Raw genomic sequence first — 18481 nt, 5'->3', positions numbered from 1 at the left:
GTTTGTTTGTTTGATTTATTTATTTATTTATTTATTTATTTATTTATTTATTAAGTTTATTGGGGTAACATTGGTTACTACAAGTATGTAATTTTCAGGTGTACATTATAATTTGACATCTATATATTCTATTGTGTGATTACCACCCAAAGTCCAGTTTCCTTCAGCTACCATATATTTGGTCCCCTTTACCCACTTCACCTTCTCCCTACCCTCTATATTTGACCCTCTTTACCCCGTCAACCTCTCCCCTCCTCCCCCACCCCTTAATCCTCATTTTAGAGATGAGGCACAGAGAGATTAACTTTCCCGAGGTCATGGAGCTGGTAAATACGCTGGCATTTGAACCCAGGGCAGTCTGGCTTCCACGTCCATGTTCATACCCTCTATACCTCATTGCCTCATTGCTGGGAGTTTCCGAAGTCGTTACAGAACTCTGGGAACGGTATGCATGCAGTAAGGTGGGAGACATGGGGAGGAGAGAAGTCCCTCCAATGTGTGCATTGAGGGGGAGGAGGAGCTGGAAAGAGTGGTAGGGGGGTGTGCTAGTTGGAGGGACAGGTTAGGTGTTGTCCTAAGTGTGGGCTTCAGAGTCGCACAGGGCTGGTTCCCTCCCAGGTCTACCATCTCCCACTTAACTGGCCTTGGTCCACTTACTTCCTGCTCAGCACCTCCCTTTCATTACTGTTATTGCAGAGATCAGAGCACAGGCTTCTTACAGCTGTCGTGAGAATTCCAATGAGATAGTATACGCAGAGCACTGGCCCAGTGCAGGTATAGGCACTCAACATATTTTCTTAAACTTCGTTTTATGTTTGGCAAATTACTAAAGTAACATATGCTTATTTTACTAAGTGGAACAATACAATGGAAAAATTTATGAAAGCAAAGCTAATCATCTTTCCTGCCAGGTAACCAATGTTAGCAGTTTCATATTTTCTACACAGTTCTCCTTGCTCACACAAATATAAGCACATGTTTGCTCAGAAGTGGATTTATTAACCAAAGTATATCATACTGTATCCAACACTTGCTACTTGCTTTTTTCATTTATCAATGGGTATAACTGGTCAATATAAGTTTAACTCTCCCAATTTCTTTGTGCAGAAATGTATATACAAACATATAAATTTACATAAATTAGATATGCATGACCCTGTGAAAGTCTGTATATGGTCTTTCGTTCCCTTTTAATTTCTTGCCTCCCTCCCCTCCTTCCCTCCCTCCATAACGTGCTCCCATGTTGCTACCTCCTGAGTTTTCTACCTGCCCACTCTGCGGTGCACTCTCTGTGAACAAGCTCCTTGAGGCCATGGTCTGTAGCTCTAAATAATCTAAATCTCCATGTCATTACTCAGGGGGCAATGGTATATTATCAATAGAGATTTGATCAACATTAATTTTATGAATGAACCTTCATTTTTCTTCTTAACTAAAGCTGCATCAAATGACTTTTGTCTGGTTGCTTTTGGAGAAAACAAAAGCTGCAGTGAAACATCCCAAGGGCCAGCTTCCTAAAGTTCAATGAAAATATACTCTACCTGCAGGTTCCTAGAAGCTCTCAGCTCCAGCTGTATGGTCAAGGGAGGAGGGAAGAGGTAGATGGTGTAAAAGGGGTCGAATATGTGGGGACAGAAAGAAATCTAACTATGGGAGGTGAACACACAATGTAAATATATATATGCCTTATTGTTGAAGTGTACAGCTGAAACTTATTGGATTTCATTAACAATGTCACCATAAAAAATAAATAAATAAAGTTAACTTAAACAGATAGATAGATAGATAGATAGATAGATAGATAGATAGATAGATAGATAGATAGATGATAGATAGATAGATAGATAGATAGATAATAAAATGAAAAGTTGTATGCTTGGCATTAAGGAGCTGTGCAGAGGGTTTAACCAGATGGCAAAATATCTAATGGTATGGAGGTAATATTAAGCTCATGTATGCGAAGATATATTACTAAAATGTGAGGTGACTATGAAAAGCATATATTCATATAAAACCAAAGCCTGGTTCTTAGAAGACTAAGGATTTTTGCAAAGAAAAATCTCATTTTTCTGTGTTAGTATCAAACATCTTAAGAAGTACCCATGAGGGCTCTTAGAAAGGCAGAGAGTAGAGAAAATGAGGAGGCAGAATGAGCTGCACTGGTTCACTGAAAGATGTGTAAATGGAGGGATGTAGAGAAGTCAAAGAAGGAATGATGGCTTTGGACTTCTACTTGAGGGACTGTGCAAATGGGAGTGCTATCCATTAATACAGTACATGAGAAGAGAACTAGATTTCAGAAAGGGCATATTCAATGTTTAGTCTTGGGCATTTAGATTTGAAGTATCTGTGAAGTACCTGTGGACCATTCAGATAAAGATGCCCATGAAGGCAGCTCCACATGTGGGTCAGGTGATAGAGCCAACTTGAACAGGGCAGCATGGTGACAGCAGGAGGTGGTACAGTCAGTGGTGGGTATGCAGAGTGAGAGCAAATGAGGGCTCAGAGCCCTGATGAAAGCCAGCTTTAGAGGCAGGGAGAGCAAAAGGAGAGGAAGAAGGTGCCTTTGGAAAAGCAAACCAGGATATGGAGCATCAAGGAGCCAAGAAGAGCTTTGGGGAAGAAAGGACAGGCAAGACTCAAATCTTAGTCAGTCTTCCCAGCAGAACACAAGCTCCACAAGGACCAAGACTTTTTCCCCCTGTATTATTCACTGGCACAAAGCAGGTGTTCAATTAATACCTGCTGGATGAGTGAAATAATAGGTGACTTTGGTGAGAGCAGTGGCAGAGAAGTGAGAGGGTCAGGAGACAAATAACTGGGAGATCCTGAATTTCCATCTCTAAAGGCCAGGAAATTTACTCCAGGGGTATGTCCGACTTCTCAAGATACACAGTGACCTTGTCAGATTACTCTTCCTAATTGAATGTGTTCTAACTGAAAATATGTGGGTCAATACGCATGAAAATAATTGGTCTTAATATGAAAATTATGCAAATGGACTATCAGAATTCTTAGTGAGCCTTTCTCTTAAAACATAAATTTTTTTTATGTGTAGTTCCTACATCAATTTCCTGTTCCCAACCCCATTATCTCTGATTACTTGCCCTGTGCATGACAACGCCATCCCTGTTGGTGGATAAGTTACCACAGCCACACACTATTAGCTACTAAGTAGAATCCCCATGAGGACAGAAGAAGCTACCCTTATCTGAGGCCCCTCATAAAACCGAGAGGACATCTGCACAAGAATCCAGGGATTCTGGTTCTGGACCTAGCTCTGCTGTGCCTAGCTTGCATAAGGCTCTTCCCTTTTGAGGCATCCATATCCTCACAACTCGAAAAAGAAAATCTGTATATGTATATCTCACAGGGTTCTGGGGATAAACAACACATATGTGAAAATAATTTGAAGAGTGTAAAATGTTACACACATGTACAATACCATTATTGGGATACTGCTTTATTAAAGTAGCTGAGCATATGAGGTCCTAGTCAGTAAAATACTTGCAGATTCTATCTACTATGATGTGGAAGATGCCAAGGAAGATGCTCTAATTAACAGCAGCCCACAAGAAGTTCACAATCCAAAGTTATAAACCACACAAGTAAAACATGGTAGTTAAGAGTGAGGATTCTAGAACCGAATGACCAGGGTTCAATTCTCAGGGAGACATCAGAGCTGTGCTATTCAATATGGTAGCCAACTGCCACATGTGGCATTTAAATTTTAACTAAAATTAAATTTAAAATTCAGTTCCTCAGTCACACTAGCCACATTTCAAGTACTCCATAGCCATGTGTTGCTACCTAATTAGACAGCACAGATACAGGGCATTGCACCATTCCAGAAAGTTCTCTTGAACAAGTACTGTACTAGAGAGTATAACAAGGAAGTAAACCAAGAAAGAGAAAGACATTGGGGTCCAGAAAACAGAAAATCAACATATAGAGAAGTGTCAAGAGGAATCCCTAAGAGAAGGGTAAAGGGCGATCCCCAGACAGCTGTCAGAGAGCCTAAGGGTCCCTAGTCCGGACTGAAGCAGAGGAGGGGGATCCAGGGGACATCTCTTCAAGGAGAATCAATAGAGAGACTACCTAACACTCTGAACATCCAGAAAGATTACACAACTGGAAATGATTAGTGACAGGCCCAGAAAAAGACAAAGAAACAAGCACAAGACAATTACTAACATCAGGGGAAATAAATTACTGCAAAAAAGGAGATGTAATGATAGCACATACCACATAGGTCAGCTATGAATGGCATAAATTGGTTAATATACGTAAAGACCGAATGCCAATGTCATCTAAGTTATAACAACTATACTGGAAAAAGTAGCAATGCATGTGTTAGAGAGCAGGGGAGACAAAGAAAGATTAAGTCTTAAATCATCAGTTTGCATGTTGTTAAGTCAACAAATAATGCCTGAAATGGAAAAATCGAGATTTAGCAATATTGTGATGTCTTTTACAGATGTAAACACTAAAAAAATTGACCAAAAAGAGTTGAAAATGGCTGCCTATAGAGAATCAGAAATGAAAGACAAACATAGGAAGCATATCTGGTGCTTTACCTTATGTATTTGTGCAACACAAAAATTAAAATATCTATATTGTTTTAAAATGAAAAATTAAACTGATTAGTCAAATTAGTAGTATATGCATATTCATTAGCAATGTGGAACTAAATGCCGGGGGTTGAGGGGAAGCAGCTAAAAGATTTGAAAGTTTCTTGACATAGCAAAATTTTTCAAAGACATCATGTTGTAGCATGTGCCAATATTTCATTTATTTTTATGGCTGAATAATATTCCATTGGATGGATAATATGTGTGTCATTATCTATTTATCAGTTAATGTACATTTGGTTTATTTCCACTTTTTGGCTACTCTGAATATTTTTGCTATAAACTTCATGTATAAGCTTTTTTTCCAACATGTGCTTTTATTTTTCTTGCATATATACCTGTGATGGAATTGACAGATCATACTGTAATTCAAATTTGTGAGAAAATCCTAGATGGTTTTTCATAGTGGTTACATGAATTCATATCACACCATCCATGTATGGGGGTTCATATATCTCCATATATCCTTAGCAACATTTGTTATTATCTCACTTTTTGACTCTAGTTATCCTAGTGGTTGTGAAGTGGTATCTCTTTGGAGTTTTGATGGATGACTTAATATCGCTTTAGCATTTTACTGATGATTAGTTATGTACAGCATTTTTTCAAGTGCTCTTGACCATTTCTGTTTTCCTTGGGAAAAGTATATTTAATCCTCTGCTATTTTTAAATTGAGTCATTTGACTTTCTTTAAGTTATAAGAGGTCTTAGGTATTTTTGATACAAGTTTCTTATCAGTTGTATTTGCAAAGTTATTCTGTGGGTTGTTTTCATCCTCTAGCTTTAAAATCTTTACTTCTATCTGTGGTAATATCTACACACAATAAAATTTACATTTTCAACATTTGTAAGTGTGTCATTCAGTAGGGAGAAGGGCATCACATCATAAAACCAAAATATAGCTCATTTTGCAATTTCATCTTGTAAAATGGAAACTCTATCCCATTAGACACAACTTATTCACCTCTCACCCCAGCTCCTGGCGACAACCATTCTACTTACTGTTTCTGTGAATTTGACTATTCTTGGTACCTTGAACAAGTGATCACCCTTTTCTGACAGGCTGATTTCACTTAGCATAAAGTCCTTAAAATTAATCATATTGTAGCATGTGTCAGAATTTGCTTTCTTTTTTAAAGTTGAACAATGTTCCATTGTATGTTCGTGCCAAATATTTTGATCCCTTCATCTGTTGATGAACACCTGGGTTACTTCCACCTTTTAGCTATTGTATTGAATAATGCAAATACGAACATGAGTAGACATTGTATCTGTTTGAGTCCTGGTTTTCAGTTCTTTGGGGTACTACCCAGAAGTGGAATTGCTAGATGATATGGTAACTCAGTTCTTAATTTTTTGATTAACAGCTATGCTGTTTTTCATACTGACAACAGTATTTTTTATTTCCAGAAATAGTGAACAGGGGTTTCAATGGGTGTTTTCACTTTCTGGATGGTGGCCTTCGAGGCACAAAAGTCATTAATTACATGAAGTCTAAATTACTTGTTTTTTTTCCCATTATTGCTCTTTCTGTCATCTCTAACAATATTTTTGCCAAATCCAAGGTCAGGAAAATTTTCCTGTGTTTGACTGAAGTTTGTTGTAGTTTTGTCTGCTGTTTAGGTCTTTGATCTTTTTCTGGTAAATTATAGTATGTGGTATGATGTATACGGTATAACCTGTTTCTTTGTTATGTAGTTGCCCTAGCACCCATTTATGAAAAAAATATATATATATGAAAACTTGTTCTTAACCCATTCTTGGTACCTTTTTCAAATATCAGTTGATCACAGACATATGCGTTTCTTTCTCAAGCACCAATCTATTCCATAGTTCTGTACGCGTATCCTTGTTTCAGTACGTTATCCTGATTCCCTTTGGTTTGGAGATAGTTTTGAAATGAATTAATATTTGTCTTTCCACCTTGTTCACCTTTTCAAGAATGGTTTGATAATTCTGGTTCATTTGCAATCCCACATAAATGTATGACACTGCTTGCCAATTTCTATAAAGATTACAGCTGGAATCAAGAATAGGCATCGCACTGAATGTCTAGATCGCTGTGGAATGGTGCCACTTTGACAACGTGAAGTCTTCTGATCCACAAAATTGGGATGCTTTTCTATTCATTTATGCATTTATTCATTTCTTTTGACAATGTTTGATAGTTTTCGGAATATGTTTTATACTTTTGTTAACTTAATTATTTTATTCCTTTTGATTCTATTGTAAATGAATTCCTTTTGTTAATTTTATTATTAGGTTGTTCATTCCAAGAATACAGAAATACAATTAATTTTTATATTTCTATCTCGAATCCTACAACCTTGCTAAATTCAATTATTAATTCCAATAGTTTTTTTTAAAGTGAGTTCCTTTGAGATTTCTATACACAAGGTACCTTATCAGGAAGTAAAGATAGTTTTATATCTTCATAACCAATCTGCACATATTTTACTTATTTTCTTGACTAAAGGTTCTAGCTATAGACATATTTGTTCCTTAACTTCAGGGAAAAGCATTCAATCTTTCACCATTAAATATAATATTAGCTGTGGGATTCCGCAGATGCTCATAATCAAGTTTGGAGACTTCCTCATATTCTGGGTGTGCTGAGTATTTTAATCCTGAAAGGTTTTTGGATTTTGTCAATTATTTTCTATGACTGTATTGGAATGATCTTGTCATTTTTGCTTTTTACTCTATTGATCTCATTTTGAGATGTTAACACAACCTTTCATCCCTTGAATAAATCCCACTTGCTCATGGTGTATATAATTCTTTGTACATTTTGCTGCATCATGTTTGCTAATATTTGTCTGGGCTTCTGCATCCATAGTCACGTAGAAACAGGTGTGTTAGGTTTTTTTCTCTGATAATGGCAATTTTGGAATCAGAGTAGTACTGGGCTCAGAAAATGAGTGTAAACAGCTGTCTCCATTCTATTTTTTAAAGAGTATGAAGAATCTGTACTAACTTTCTTTATAGAATTCTGGAGAATTGAAGCCATCTGGGCCTAGGCTTACTTTGTGAGTGGTCTGAGGTTTCCTAATTCAACCATTTCACTTGTTATAGTTGTGGATGAAAACACGGTCACGTACTAAACCTGACAAGCTCTGGAGAGGCCAACATGGTGGGCCTGACAGACTCAGACTGAAAGTAACCACACAGGATGGTCTGAGCATAAAAATCCCCAACCAAAAGCGGGTTATTGCAGGTAGTCACATCCTACACCTGTAGCTTCTTTGACGAGGGTCGATCTTTACCTTAAGTGAGCCATCTACTGTCTTTTGGCATCTAAGATAACAAACCTTTGAAATGTCAGAGTAATCATCTTTTCCAGGCCCCTCAGGGCACAACTGCTGCATCAGACCACAGAGGCCACAAAACCTCACATCCTTTCCTTGTTCCTGTATACCCTCTCTCTGTGCTGTAAATGTTATTTATTACCTAACCTGTACCCACCAATGTAACAAAAGTATGTGTTTCTCTATTTTGCTTTTGTATTCAATCCCTGCTTTGCCTTCTCTCCTGCCCTTACTCTACCACCAATGGATTTCATATCACCCTCCTTACACCTCTTCCTTTTGTTCTAATATACAAGCTGCAGAACTGCCATGCTCCGGAGCATTTTCTCAGTCCTTTGAGATTGTGCTTCCTGGCAACTGCCATCATTCTGGCTTAGATAAACTCATAAAAATTCTCTACAGGTTTGGCTGTTTCTTATGTCGATACGGTTCTATTCAAATTTTCCTTTTACTCTTGAGTTATTTTCAGTAGTTTGTGCCTTTCAAGGTCTTTGTCCATTTCGTCTCAGTTCTCTAATTTTTGGCATACAATCATTCATTGAATTCCTTTTTAATCTTTATTGTCAGTAGTAATATCCCACTTTCTTCCTGATTCTTTGAATTTGAATCTTCTCCCTTTTTCTTTAGCCATCTGCAGACCAGTGGGGACAGATGGACCTTGAGGATGGGTTCCACACAAACTAGAGCTTCAGAGTTGCCTTTTTGTCAAGTCCTGCCCTTCATGGAGGCTTTGGCCCAGACATGCTGAGAAGAAGGGTCTCCCTGCTCTGGGAGAGATTCTAGACTCCTTCAGCAGTATTTAAGCTTACACTTTTAAAGCTCCTATGTGCATGCATTATTTTGATAAAAATAATTATTAAAAAGCAAATTGCGTTTTAATAAAGATAGACAATAACAAGCACTGATGAGGCTATAGAGAAACTGGCACCCTCATCCACTGCTGTTCAATTGTGCAACCACTCTGGAATACAGCTCGCAGTTCATTAAAATGTTAAACAGAGATTTACCATGGGACCCAATAATTCCATTCCTTGGTATCTACCCAGAGAAATGAAAACATATGTCCACACAAAAACTGTACACAAATGTTCATAGCAGCAATGTTCATAATAGTTCTAAACTGGAAACAACCCAAAATGTTCATCAACTGATGACTGGATAAACAAACCGTGGTATCTCTATGCAGTGGGATACTACACTGCATTAAAAAAGAATAAGTATTGATGCATGCTACAACATAGATGAACCTTGAAAACATTAGGCTAAGTGAAAAATGCCTGCCACAAAGACCACACAGTGTATGATTCCATTTGTATGAAATGCCCAGCAAAGGGAAATTTATACAGACAGAAAGCAGACTAATGGTAGCCAGGAGCTGGGAGTAGGAATGGGGAATGACAGCTAAAGATTTGTGAAATTTCTTATCGGGGTGATAGAAATGAAATTTTTTACTGGGGTGTTAGATAAAATTTGAATATGGTAATGGGTACACAACTCTGTAAATACATTAAAAATCATTGAGTTTTATATTTAAAACGGATGAATTTTTCTGGCACGTTAAGTTATACCTCAATAAAGCCGTTTTTAAAAAAGCAAATGATGAAGTCTATTTTTTAAAAAAGAACTTGGAGATTGTAAACTATGTGCTTTAATAAGTTATTATTATAACCATCCTGAAAAGTTAGCATTAAATCCTCTTTTTACAGATAAGGAAACTGAGGCTCAAAGAAGTTAAGCAACTGTGCAATTAACAAAGATAGAGTTAAAATGGGTGAGCATGCACCCTAACTACAGTCCATGCCCTTTCTTCTATCTTTGACTACCAGGCCCTGAAGTACTGTGGGTAGGTCACATAGGGATCTGAATTAAGCTTCCTGTTACCCTAAATTCCATACAACCTAGCAACCTAGTCACCACATAGGTGTAGAATACTGTTAGGCCTAAGACTTTCTCTCTTCAGAGACCACCATTGTGCTATTTTGATTTATAAGAAGAAACACATATTTGCTCTTAGTCTCCTTCCTGGATCACAGCTCTCTGAACCCTGAGAATTCCCTGCGTGAGAAGAGCAACAGGAGCATCTTTTGTTTAGCTGATCTTTTGTCATCAGTTCTTGAAATAGCTCCAGAGCCAAAAAGGTGAAAGGAATATGTTATTCACAACAAACGCCTTTCAACTACACCTGCATTTATGATAATGAGGTAACCTTTGGAAAGCCCTTAAGGATGCGGATGGTTGCCAAGGAAACCAACCATTCTTTGGGGGTTGAAACTTTCAGTTTCAGGGATGGGAGAGACGCTGGAGGGTGAATCAATCACTAATGGCCAGTGTTCAGTCAATCATGTCTATGTGATGAAATCTTCATAAAAAACCAAAGGACAGGTTCAGAGAAAGTCTGGGCTGGGGAACTCATGGAGGTGCTTGGAGGGTTGTGTGCTCGGAGATCATACAAGCTCTGTGCCCTTTCCCCATACCCTGCCCTACGCATCCCACCATCTGGCTCTTCTTGAGTTATATCTTTTCATACTAAACCAGTAATCTAGTAAGCAAAATGTTTTCTGTGAGCTGCTCTAATAAATTAATCCAACTCAAGGAGGGGGTCACGGGACCATGATTTACAGCCAGTTAGTCAGAAGCAAAGGTGACACCCTGGAGTTACGATTGGCACCTGAAGGGGTGTGGGCAGTCTTGTGGGACTGGACCCTTAAACCTATGAAATCTGATACTATCCCCTGGAAGATAGTGTCAGCACTGAGTTAATTGCTTAGAAGTGCTGGAAAAAGCACACATCGGAAATACGAAATACAGAGACTGCATGTGAGTAACTAAAAATGTGAGCGAGCCAATCTTTGCCATAGGAGGCCAGAAGTTATCAAACGTTACTATTTAAAAATTAAACTTTGCCTCTCTCCACAGCTTTCTCTGGGGTGGTCTGGAGGGTAGGCTTTGGAGCCACTCTGTGGATACAAGTTGCAGTTCTGCCACTCAGCAGCTGAGGGACCCTGGGTAAGCTACTTAAGTCCCTCTGTGCCTCAGTTTCCTCGTCTCTAAAGTGGAGATGAAAAGAGAATGTCTTCTAGAGGGCAGTAAAGTGCTTAGAGCAATACTAAGTGCTAGATGAGTGTTTGCCATTGGCGTTATTTAGTCTATGTATTTAAACGTGTCTCTTAACTGTGCAGAGTCTCTCTATACTCAGCTTTGCTACAAAACTGCTCTTCAGCCTCGTGCAGATGGAGACAATGAGGTTCTGCATAGCAGAAAGCCGCCCCATCCACAGGGTGGTCCACCTCCCCAGGAGGCCTGTCTAACGTGATTATGGCACAATTATTCTACCTAATAAGCTTTTGTGTCCCAACTTCTTCACAGAGCTCTCCTGTCCATTTGGCTAAAGAAGTAGGTGAGAAAAAGCCACACTATGATTTTAAAGACTGTCAAATGCTAATTACAAGTTACTCCATTTGAAAGATCTCAACGAAAGCATTTTTAATCCCCCTTCCTTCTCCCCAAGCCTCAATCACTCAATCACTGGGGGGTGGGGGGGGGGGCTGCAATTCTTTGAAAGCTGTGTACCGAACATAACAGTTTTGTAGACAACGGTTAAGAGGTATGCTTTTTCCCAGGGATAGTTAAAGCATTTTTTCCCCTCTTGTTACCTTGGTAACTGCTACCTTGGCACCCTTGTTGATGAGCTGAACCACATTCTCCGCTTGGCCTTTGTACGCAGCTATGAGAAGTCGTTCTGAAAGTGCAGCGATCGCATCCTGCTGGCTCATGAATTAGGAGAGAGAGAGGTTTCCGGACAGGAGCAGATACGTCCCTTAGCTCCACACGATGCCACTGGCCCGGGCACCCACGGGTACAGGTGCTTGTGATCATTGGAAGATGTCTGTATTACTATGCCATCTTCAAGACCTAGGGGTTACAAAACAAAGCTTCCATCAGTGCCGCTCAGCCAAGGCAGGCCACACCCCTTCTCTTGATTTTGGGGCAATCTGCTGAATCCTGATGGCAGGGGAGGGGAGCAGGGCGAGACGGGACAGCAGGGAAGGCACTCTGCACAGCAAAAGCCCTGAACTTACAAGCACGTGCCAGCCTCCCTCATTTCTCCTCACCTCTGGATTCTCCAGAGGACTATGGCCAGAACTGCGATGTCTGCTCTGCATTTCTGTGTGGAGCAGCAGAGGCCTGCTACAATCCCCTAAATATCACCTGGTTTCCAGACCCACCTTGGGCAGGTGGCTGTACTATGTGTGATCACAAAGGGCTTTCCGGGCCATGTTCTCCGGGTCCATCACGGCTCACATGCCAGTTCTTCTGGCAGGTTAGGTGCCCGCATATCACACCCCAGAGACTCTGAGGAGCGGGTTCTCCCCTTGGGATTGTGTCCCAGCATTTACTGCACTTCTCTTCCTCCATCCTTTTCTCACTGCAAATAAGTGCGGTTTCCCAAGTTCTGGAACAGATGGGGAGCTGGGCACAACCCACGGATGCCAGACACACAGATGCCCGGGCATAGCACAGCGAGGAGGGGCTGGTAGTGTAGTTTCCCTGCTTAACAAGAGGGAAATAAATGGCCTACTAAACCACCTACAGGCCCCTCAGAGCAGTTAATACCCCTGGAGGTATGAACCAGTAGTAAACTTAAGCTCTTCTTTGCACCAAATGGCTAAACGAATAGAATGTTAAACACACCCTCCTCTCAGTAGCTCTGGGCCACCATTACACCAAAGCCAGTTGTAATTATTTCAAAAGTACAGAGTTCTTTGGGTAGTAGGAATGCTTAAGGATCTGATCCACTCATCCTAGAACAGCAAGGAAGTGAGGTCTACTTTGAGTTTTAAAACATACTTATTAAAGATACCAATATGCAAAAGGAAAGAAAATACTGTGCTAAAAAACACTATTCTGCATCTCAGACTCTACCTCTCATTCTAATTTTGAAGGCCCAAATCATACACACATCTCTTATAGTTGCTTCCAGGCCTAAACCCAATGATCCTTTTAATCTCTAAAGATTAAGGAGTCGGGCCATGACATGACTGCACCATGCTATACCTCCCCTTTACCATGACATCCAGGAGACTCGTTTCATCGGGCGCTCTAGGAGGTTGTGGTTAAATGCTCAGACATAACAGACATAACAAGAGGGCTGTAGTGTTTTATTATGTGAAAGCATTGGCCAAATGTGAAGAATTATAACTTCAGAAAGAATTCTTATCTCTCTCCAATCTATGAATTATCAAATTTTCTTTGTTGTCCAAAATGCCCAAAATGCAGGTAAATAGTCGCAACAGAGAGAAACAGAGAGAAGGAACCCTCACAAGCCATCCTGCTCTGGTCACCAAGCTCATTAGAAGCACAAGACACCTGGAGAAAGGTTACGCGCCAAGGCAGAAACACCTACGTTAGCCATGGTCAGAGATCCCTGGAATGTGCCAGAAATCTTTGTTGAATGAGTGAGCCAATGAAGGAATAAAGTAGAGTTTCAAAACAGAGAGAAATGAGCTGGAAAAGCCTTTGGAAATCACCAGGGTGGCATTTAATGAAAGACTGTAATTTGGGCTTTATGTTGCCAGACTGTCCCCCTGTTTGGAAGTGGTTTGTTTTCATAAATGTAGGACACGTTGTCTCTCTTTATTCGGGGAATCTGTGGTACCTTCAAACCAATTATACTGAGCTTCAGCTGTGTTTGCCCTAACACTGCAAAAGCAGCTCCAGGCCTAAATGGTAGGAAAATACAGAATATTAGCCATCGCTTCCCGAATGATCTCCCTCCCACAACCATCTACTCATTTGTTAGCTCTGTGCACTAGGCCTAAACTGTGACCTTTCCATCCCCAAACCCTTCCTGCAACAGGCATTTGAATGTCTCAAATACAATGGCCAGGTTCATACAAATATTGTCATCATGGCTAAGACTTTGCTCATCCCATTCCATAGCTTCGCTCCTAGAGATAAAGACCTTGCTGCAACCTCAGTGGACACCATCAACTAAGGTCATGAGCTCCAGACCAGCAGTACTGCCCGGTCTCCCCAGCAACAGACGCATGGGTCAGCTGGCCTGTGGTACACTGCCAGCTACTCTCCTCCCACCCTCCGGTCACATGCAATAAATTCAGCCTCTCAGACACTGAGACGAAAGCACAGCTACACTTTTTGTCATGGTTGCAAGCTACTGAGATAGCCTTGTTTACATAATTATCTTTGGGAAACAGCTCTTTACAAGCCCAGAGCACATTACTATTTCTTTCTTTCCTTTTTTCTTTTTTCCTTTCTTTCTTTTCTTTCTTTCCTCTCTCTCTCCTCTCCTCTCTCTCTCTCTCTCTCTTTCTCTCTCTCTCTCTCTCTCTCTCTCTCTCTCTCTCTCTCTCTCGAAACACTACAGTTTGAGAAAATTTTGGTCAAGCAGAAATGTCTTTTTGTGTGCGTGTGCTTTTTGGTGACAGCTACTTAGGAATGAAATGTTCCCTAGTCCCTACCCTATGCCACCCCCTCTATCAGCTGGGCCCAACCTGAGGCACAGGGCAGCCTCCAGGATGGTCACTCACAGAATTTTGGATACCACCCCCAGCCATCCCCTCTACCCCCACTCTCACCCCACTGCACAGAAAACTGTCCGTAAAATCTGGAACAAAATCCCAGGTTCCCAGTTCCCAGTCTGCTGCTAGCACCATCCCTGTGTACTTGGGTACCTCAAGTTCATTCTCAATTTAAATCTCATAACGGTCTCATAGCTAGGGCCTCCAGCATTCATTTGCACTTGCATCTACACGCAGGGTAAGTGGGAAGGACTGGCTGAGTCCTCTTCTCTGCTTCCTTTCTGTTTCCTCCTACATCTCCAGTCTTGGGTCGGGGTGCAGGCCCAGCTCAGCTTCCTCCCCACCTCTTTCATGATCACTGCTGTAAGTCCCTGGCATCTTTATCTCCCATCCAAAACAATGATCTCCATCCTTTTGGAGTGACAAGCAACTCAGTTTCTCATCTGACACCTCTGAACTGACAAATCATGCCAGGTGGAGGCGGTGTAGAGGAAAAGGATAAGAGGGGATGCAGGACCCCCAACAATCAGTGGGATGGGGAGAGGAAATGCGGGGTGGTGACTAGTCTGCAATCAACAAATTAAACTTCACTGCAACCTGTTGGGTACCCAGGCTGTCACAGCCCCATTCCCTCATTAAATCTGAGCCTCCTCTTCCGAGGAAATCAGCTATCATTCAAGACTCTTCCCTTAGCTGGCAGTGAGGAACTTCTTCTGCCCCAAGTCTATCAATCACATCTCTTTTTGTCACAATGCTCACTTTCAGTGTTCTGGAGAAAAACCTTATATGCAAACATACTGCCAGTTTTTAAAGCAGAAATATAATAAATGCATGATCATAAATATGCAGCGAGCATCCTGAATCCAGAAAGATTTAGCTTCCAAGACAGATTTCCCTCCTTCCTGCCAGCCCACTGCCCCCATTTTCAATGCTCTCCAATTTGCTGATGCTTTTGTCTCCCACCACAAATGCCAGAGGGCCACACAGCTGCTTGGTCTGTGAGGTGACTGCTTTTCTTTTTATAGCAAAAGGTCTATGAGATTTACTGCTGCTGTTTTCTTGAAGATTTATAACCAAGTCTCCTGGCAACAATATGTCAAAACCATTACATTCAGGCAAAATATTACAGAAGAAATCACAAATAAAAGTCCCAGCCAGGCATTATGCACAACCCCCCAGAGATGATCCACAGTCACCCGGGCACTGGTGGTTAGGGAGCGCCATCACTTACGGGAACTCACTTTGCTCCTACTGCTCCAAATCCTGTATTGAAAAGAGATTGTACTCACATCCGAGGGTCTGGCCCCCCTGTTCTATACCGTGTTTTGTTGCTGGATAACTGCAGTCAATTCTTTCCTGGAGGGATCATTAGCTTCCCAGGGTTGTCACGCCCAGTGGGTCTGCAGCGTTACGTTACAATGCTTGCTGTCTCTTTCCCTTGAGCTTCCTCTGCCAACACTGGCCAAATCACATCTAAAAGCTTATTAAGACATCCATTTCAGTTCGCAATGTTTTGTGGCTTCCTAGTCTGCTCGTCACAGCTTCTGAAAGATTTTGGGTCTTCAGATTTTGTTGGAGTGCTCCCTCCTGCCAGCAGAGGACCTGTAACACTGCCCTGATTGAAGAGTCAGAGAATAATTCACGGATGGGCGGAGTGCTTTTGAATGATGCTCACAAGACAGAAAAACTGTAGTTTGCATTCTTTCAACAGTAGCATTCTTTCGGCAGTAAACAAGGAAAAGAGACGAATGTGAGAGTTTTAAGGGAGGGAGAGGATGGCAAGGGTCAAACTCTGTAAAGAGCTGCCTTTAGGATAACAAGGAAATGCTCTTGTTGTGGGAACAGAGATCCAAACACTTCACCGGCCTCAGCAGAGAGTTCCAGCACAGTGACTGCAGCAGCATAGGAGATGAGAAGCCAGCTGGGCTGCTAGTCCTAATGTTTGTAAACCCATAGCTTGTCTTACAAATCCTCCTCTGAAGAGAAAGGTGAAGGGAGAAAAAAGGGACACACCTGTTTCAAGTGCAGTCACTGACTCTAAACATTACAGGTCTGTCCTGCAGCCCACTTGTTGAAGTAACAGAAAATCAACTTCCCAACCTGAGCGATCACAGAAAGGAAGAAGGTTTTCATTTTGACTTGAGCCAATATCACCACCTCGCCCTGGTTTCTAAAGCCAGAATTTTTGGTCTTGGAGATGGAAAACAACTCTGTCAACACAAACTCTTTGAGCAGGCTCCCTGCCCAAAGCTTTGCCCCTGTTTCACCGAGTGCAGTAGCTCCTGTGGGTGATGGGCTGAGACTGTGCTGTAGCCATTATTTGGTTTACACAAAGAGCAGGAGACCGGCCAGGGACTCAGTCCAGTGCATTGCAGAGAGAATAGATTCCACTGGGGAGACAAAGTGTCAGTAGGATGATGAGCTTATTTTCAATATACAACATTTGTACTAGTTTCTCCAAAAGTGATCGCTACTGGGATGCTGCGATCAGCACGGGAGGACAAGTGGGGTTAGAACAGAGAGGACTGTGACTCACTCTCTACTTTGAAGAAACTCATCGCCTGGCACTGATCAGCCTCGATCAAGGTCCAAGATGCCAAAAGACAGATGTAAACTGCAATGGACAGAAAGTACAAAGCAAGTAGTGGCTAATTTTCTCAAAGCTTCTGAGACATTTCCATCTTCTGAGAATATGAATTCCACGGGTAAGGACCCTCAACACAGTATTATCGATGAGGACAGTACAACACTGATTGCTCGCAGAGCCTGGTGTCCCCAAGTGCTATGTGCAAAAGACAGGCATGACAGGGGCAGAGATGCACGTCTTGAGCAAGCCCAGGACTCGTTTTACACACCCACCACTGCGAAGGGACACACATGCTCACGCTTACGACTTGAACCATATCAAGTACGGTAACTATTCTCTTTTGAATGGACAGTTACTGAATCTGAAATGATCACCTTTGCAAGAGGCACACAGAAGCTGTTGCAGTGAGAGATGAGTGACATCTGGATACTACTCAGGAAACCTTTGACACATCCTACCATTAAGAAAAACTTGCTAACAAATGTAAAAATAATATTGAGGGAATAAGGACATATCATTGACTAAAGATGTGACCAACAGGAGGCCTGTGATGTAGAAACCCCTCCTTTTTTTTACATAGGACAATAATTACTTGTTGGCTGCCTGGCACTGCTAGTTCACCAGAGCCTCCGAGCTGGGGCTGGGCACTCACACCCCACAGCAAATGACCCACACGCTCAAAATCCAGACCCAGAGTCATTGCTGAACTTTCTGTTGCCCCATATTTCCCTCAGCTAGACAAGGTGATCACAACCTTATCTGTATACTCCAACAGTTTTCTGTAAATTCTTGCTATAAAGTGAATTTTGACCCCCCAGATCCATATGTTGAAGCCCTAACCCTCAGTGTGACTGTATCTGGAAATATGTAGGGCTTCTATAAGCTAATTAAGGAAAAACAAGGTCCTAAGGGTGAGACTCTGACCTGACGAGATTAGCGTCCTTATAAAAGGAGGCATCAGAGTCTCCATGTGCTCTTTCTCTCGCCTCTCTCTCTCTTCAAGCCCCCACCCCACCAGCTCAGGAAAAAAGGCCATGCGAGGTCATAGCAAGAAAGTGGCTATCTGCAAGCTGGGAAGAGAGTACTAATCAGAAGCCAAACCCTGCTAACCCCTGATCTGGCACGTCTAGCCTCCAGAACTGTAAGAAAATAAATTCCTGTCGTTTAAGCCACCCAGCCTACAGTATAGCGCTATGGCAGCCGCAGCTGACTAAGACAGCTGCCTTCATAGTGTAATTGCTGGCATGGGCTCGAAGTTGGTCTTCCTGGTTAGACTGAGCTCCTTGAAGGCAGAAGCCCCATTTGCTTATCTCATATCCCCAGTACCTGGCATGGTTCCTGGAACATGGCCTTTAAAGTCCATTCAGCGGATGATAGTAAAACTAACAACCAACTGCTTTTTCTAATTGTTAACTT

The 18481-nt window shown here is 41.6% G+C and overlaps 1 protein-coding gene across 2 annotated transcripts in view; it reads right to left on the bottom strand.

Moving 5' to 3' along the window:
- Positions 1-18481, bottom strand: part of ANKRD6 (ankyrin repeat domain 6) — a 187488-nt gene that overhangs the window by 74278 nt on the left and 94729 nt on the right. For both annotated transcript variants that reach the window (XM_016140605.2, XM_016140606.2), the window contains exon 2: positions 11593-11851. In XM_016140605.2, coding sequence (XP_015996091.1) covers positions 11593-11712 — 120 coding nt within the window. In that variant the 5' untranslated portion in view covers positions 11713-11851. The remainder of the gene's footprint in view (positions 1-11592; positions 11852-18481) is intronic.

This window comes from Rousettus aegyptiacus, unplaced genomic scaffold (genome assembly GCF_014176215.1).
Source record: "Rousettus aegyptiacus isolate mRouAeg1 unplaced genomic scaffold, mRouAeg1.p scaffold_m13_p_1, whole genome shotgun sequence".
NCBI lineage: Eukaryota > Metazoa > Chordata > Mammalia > Chiroptera > Pteropodidae > Rousettus > Rousettus aegyptiacus.
This window is presented reverse-complemented; position numbering and strand designations above follow the sequence as displayed.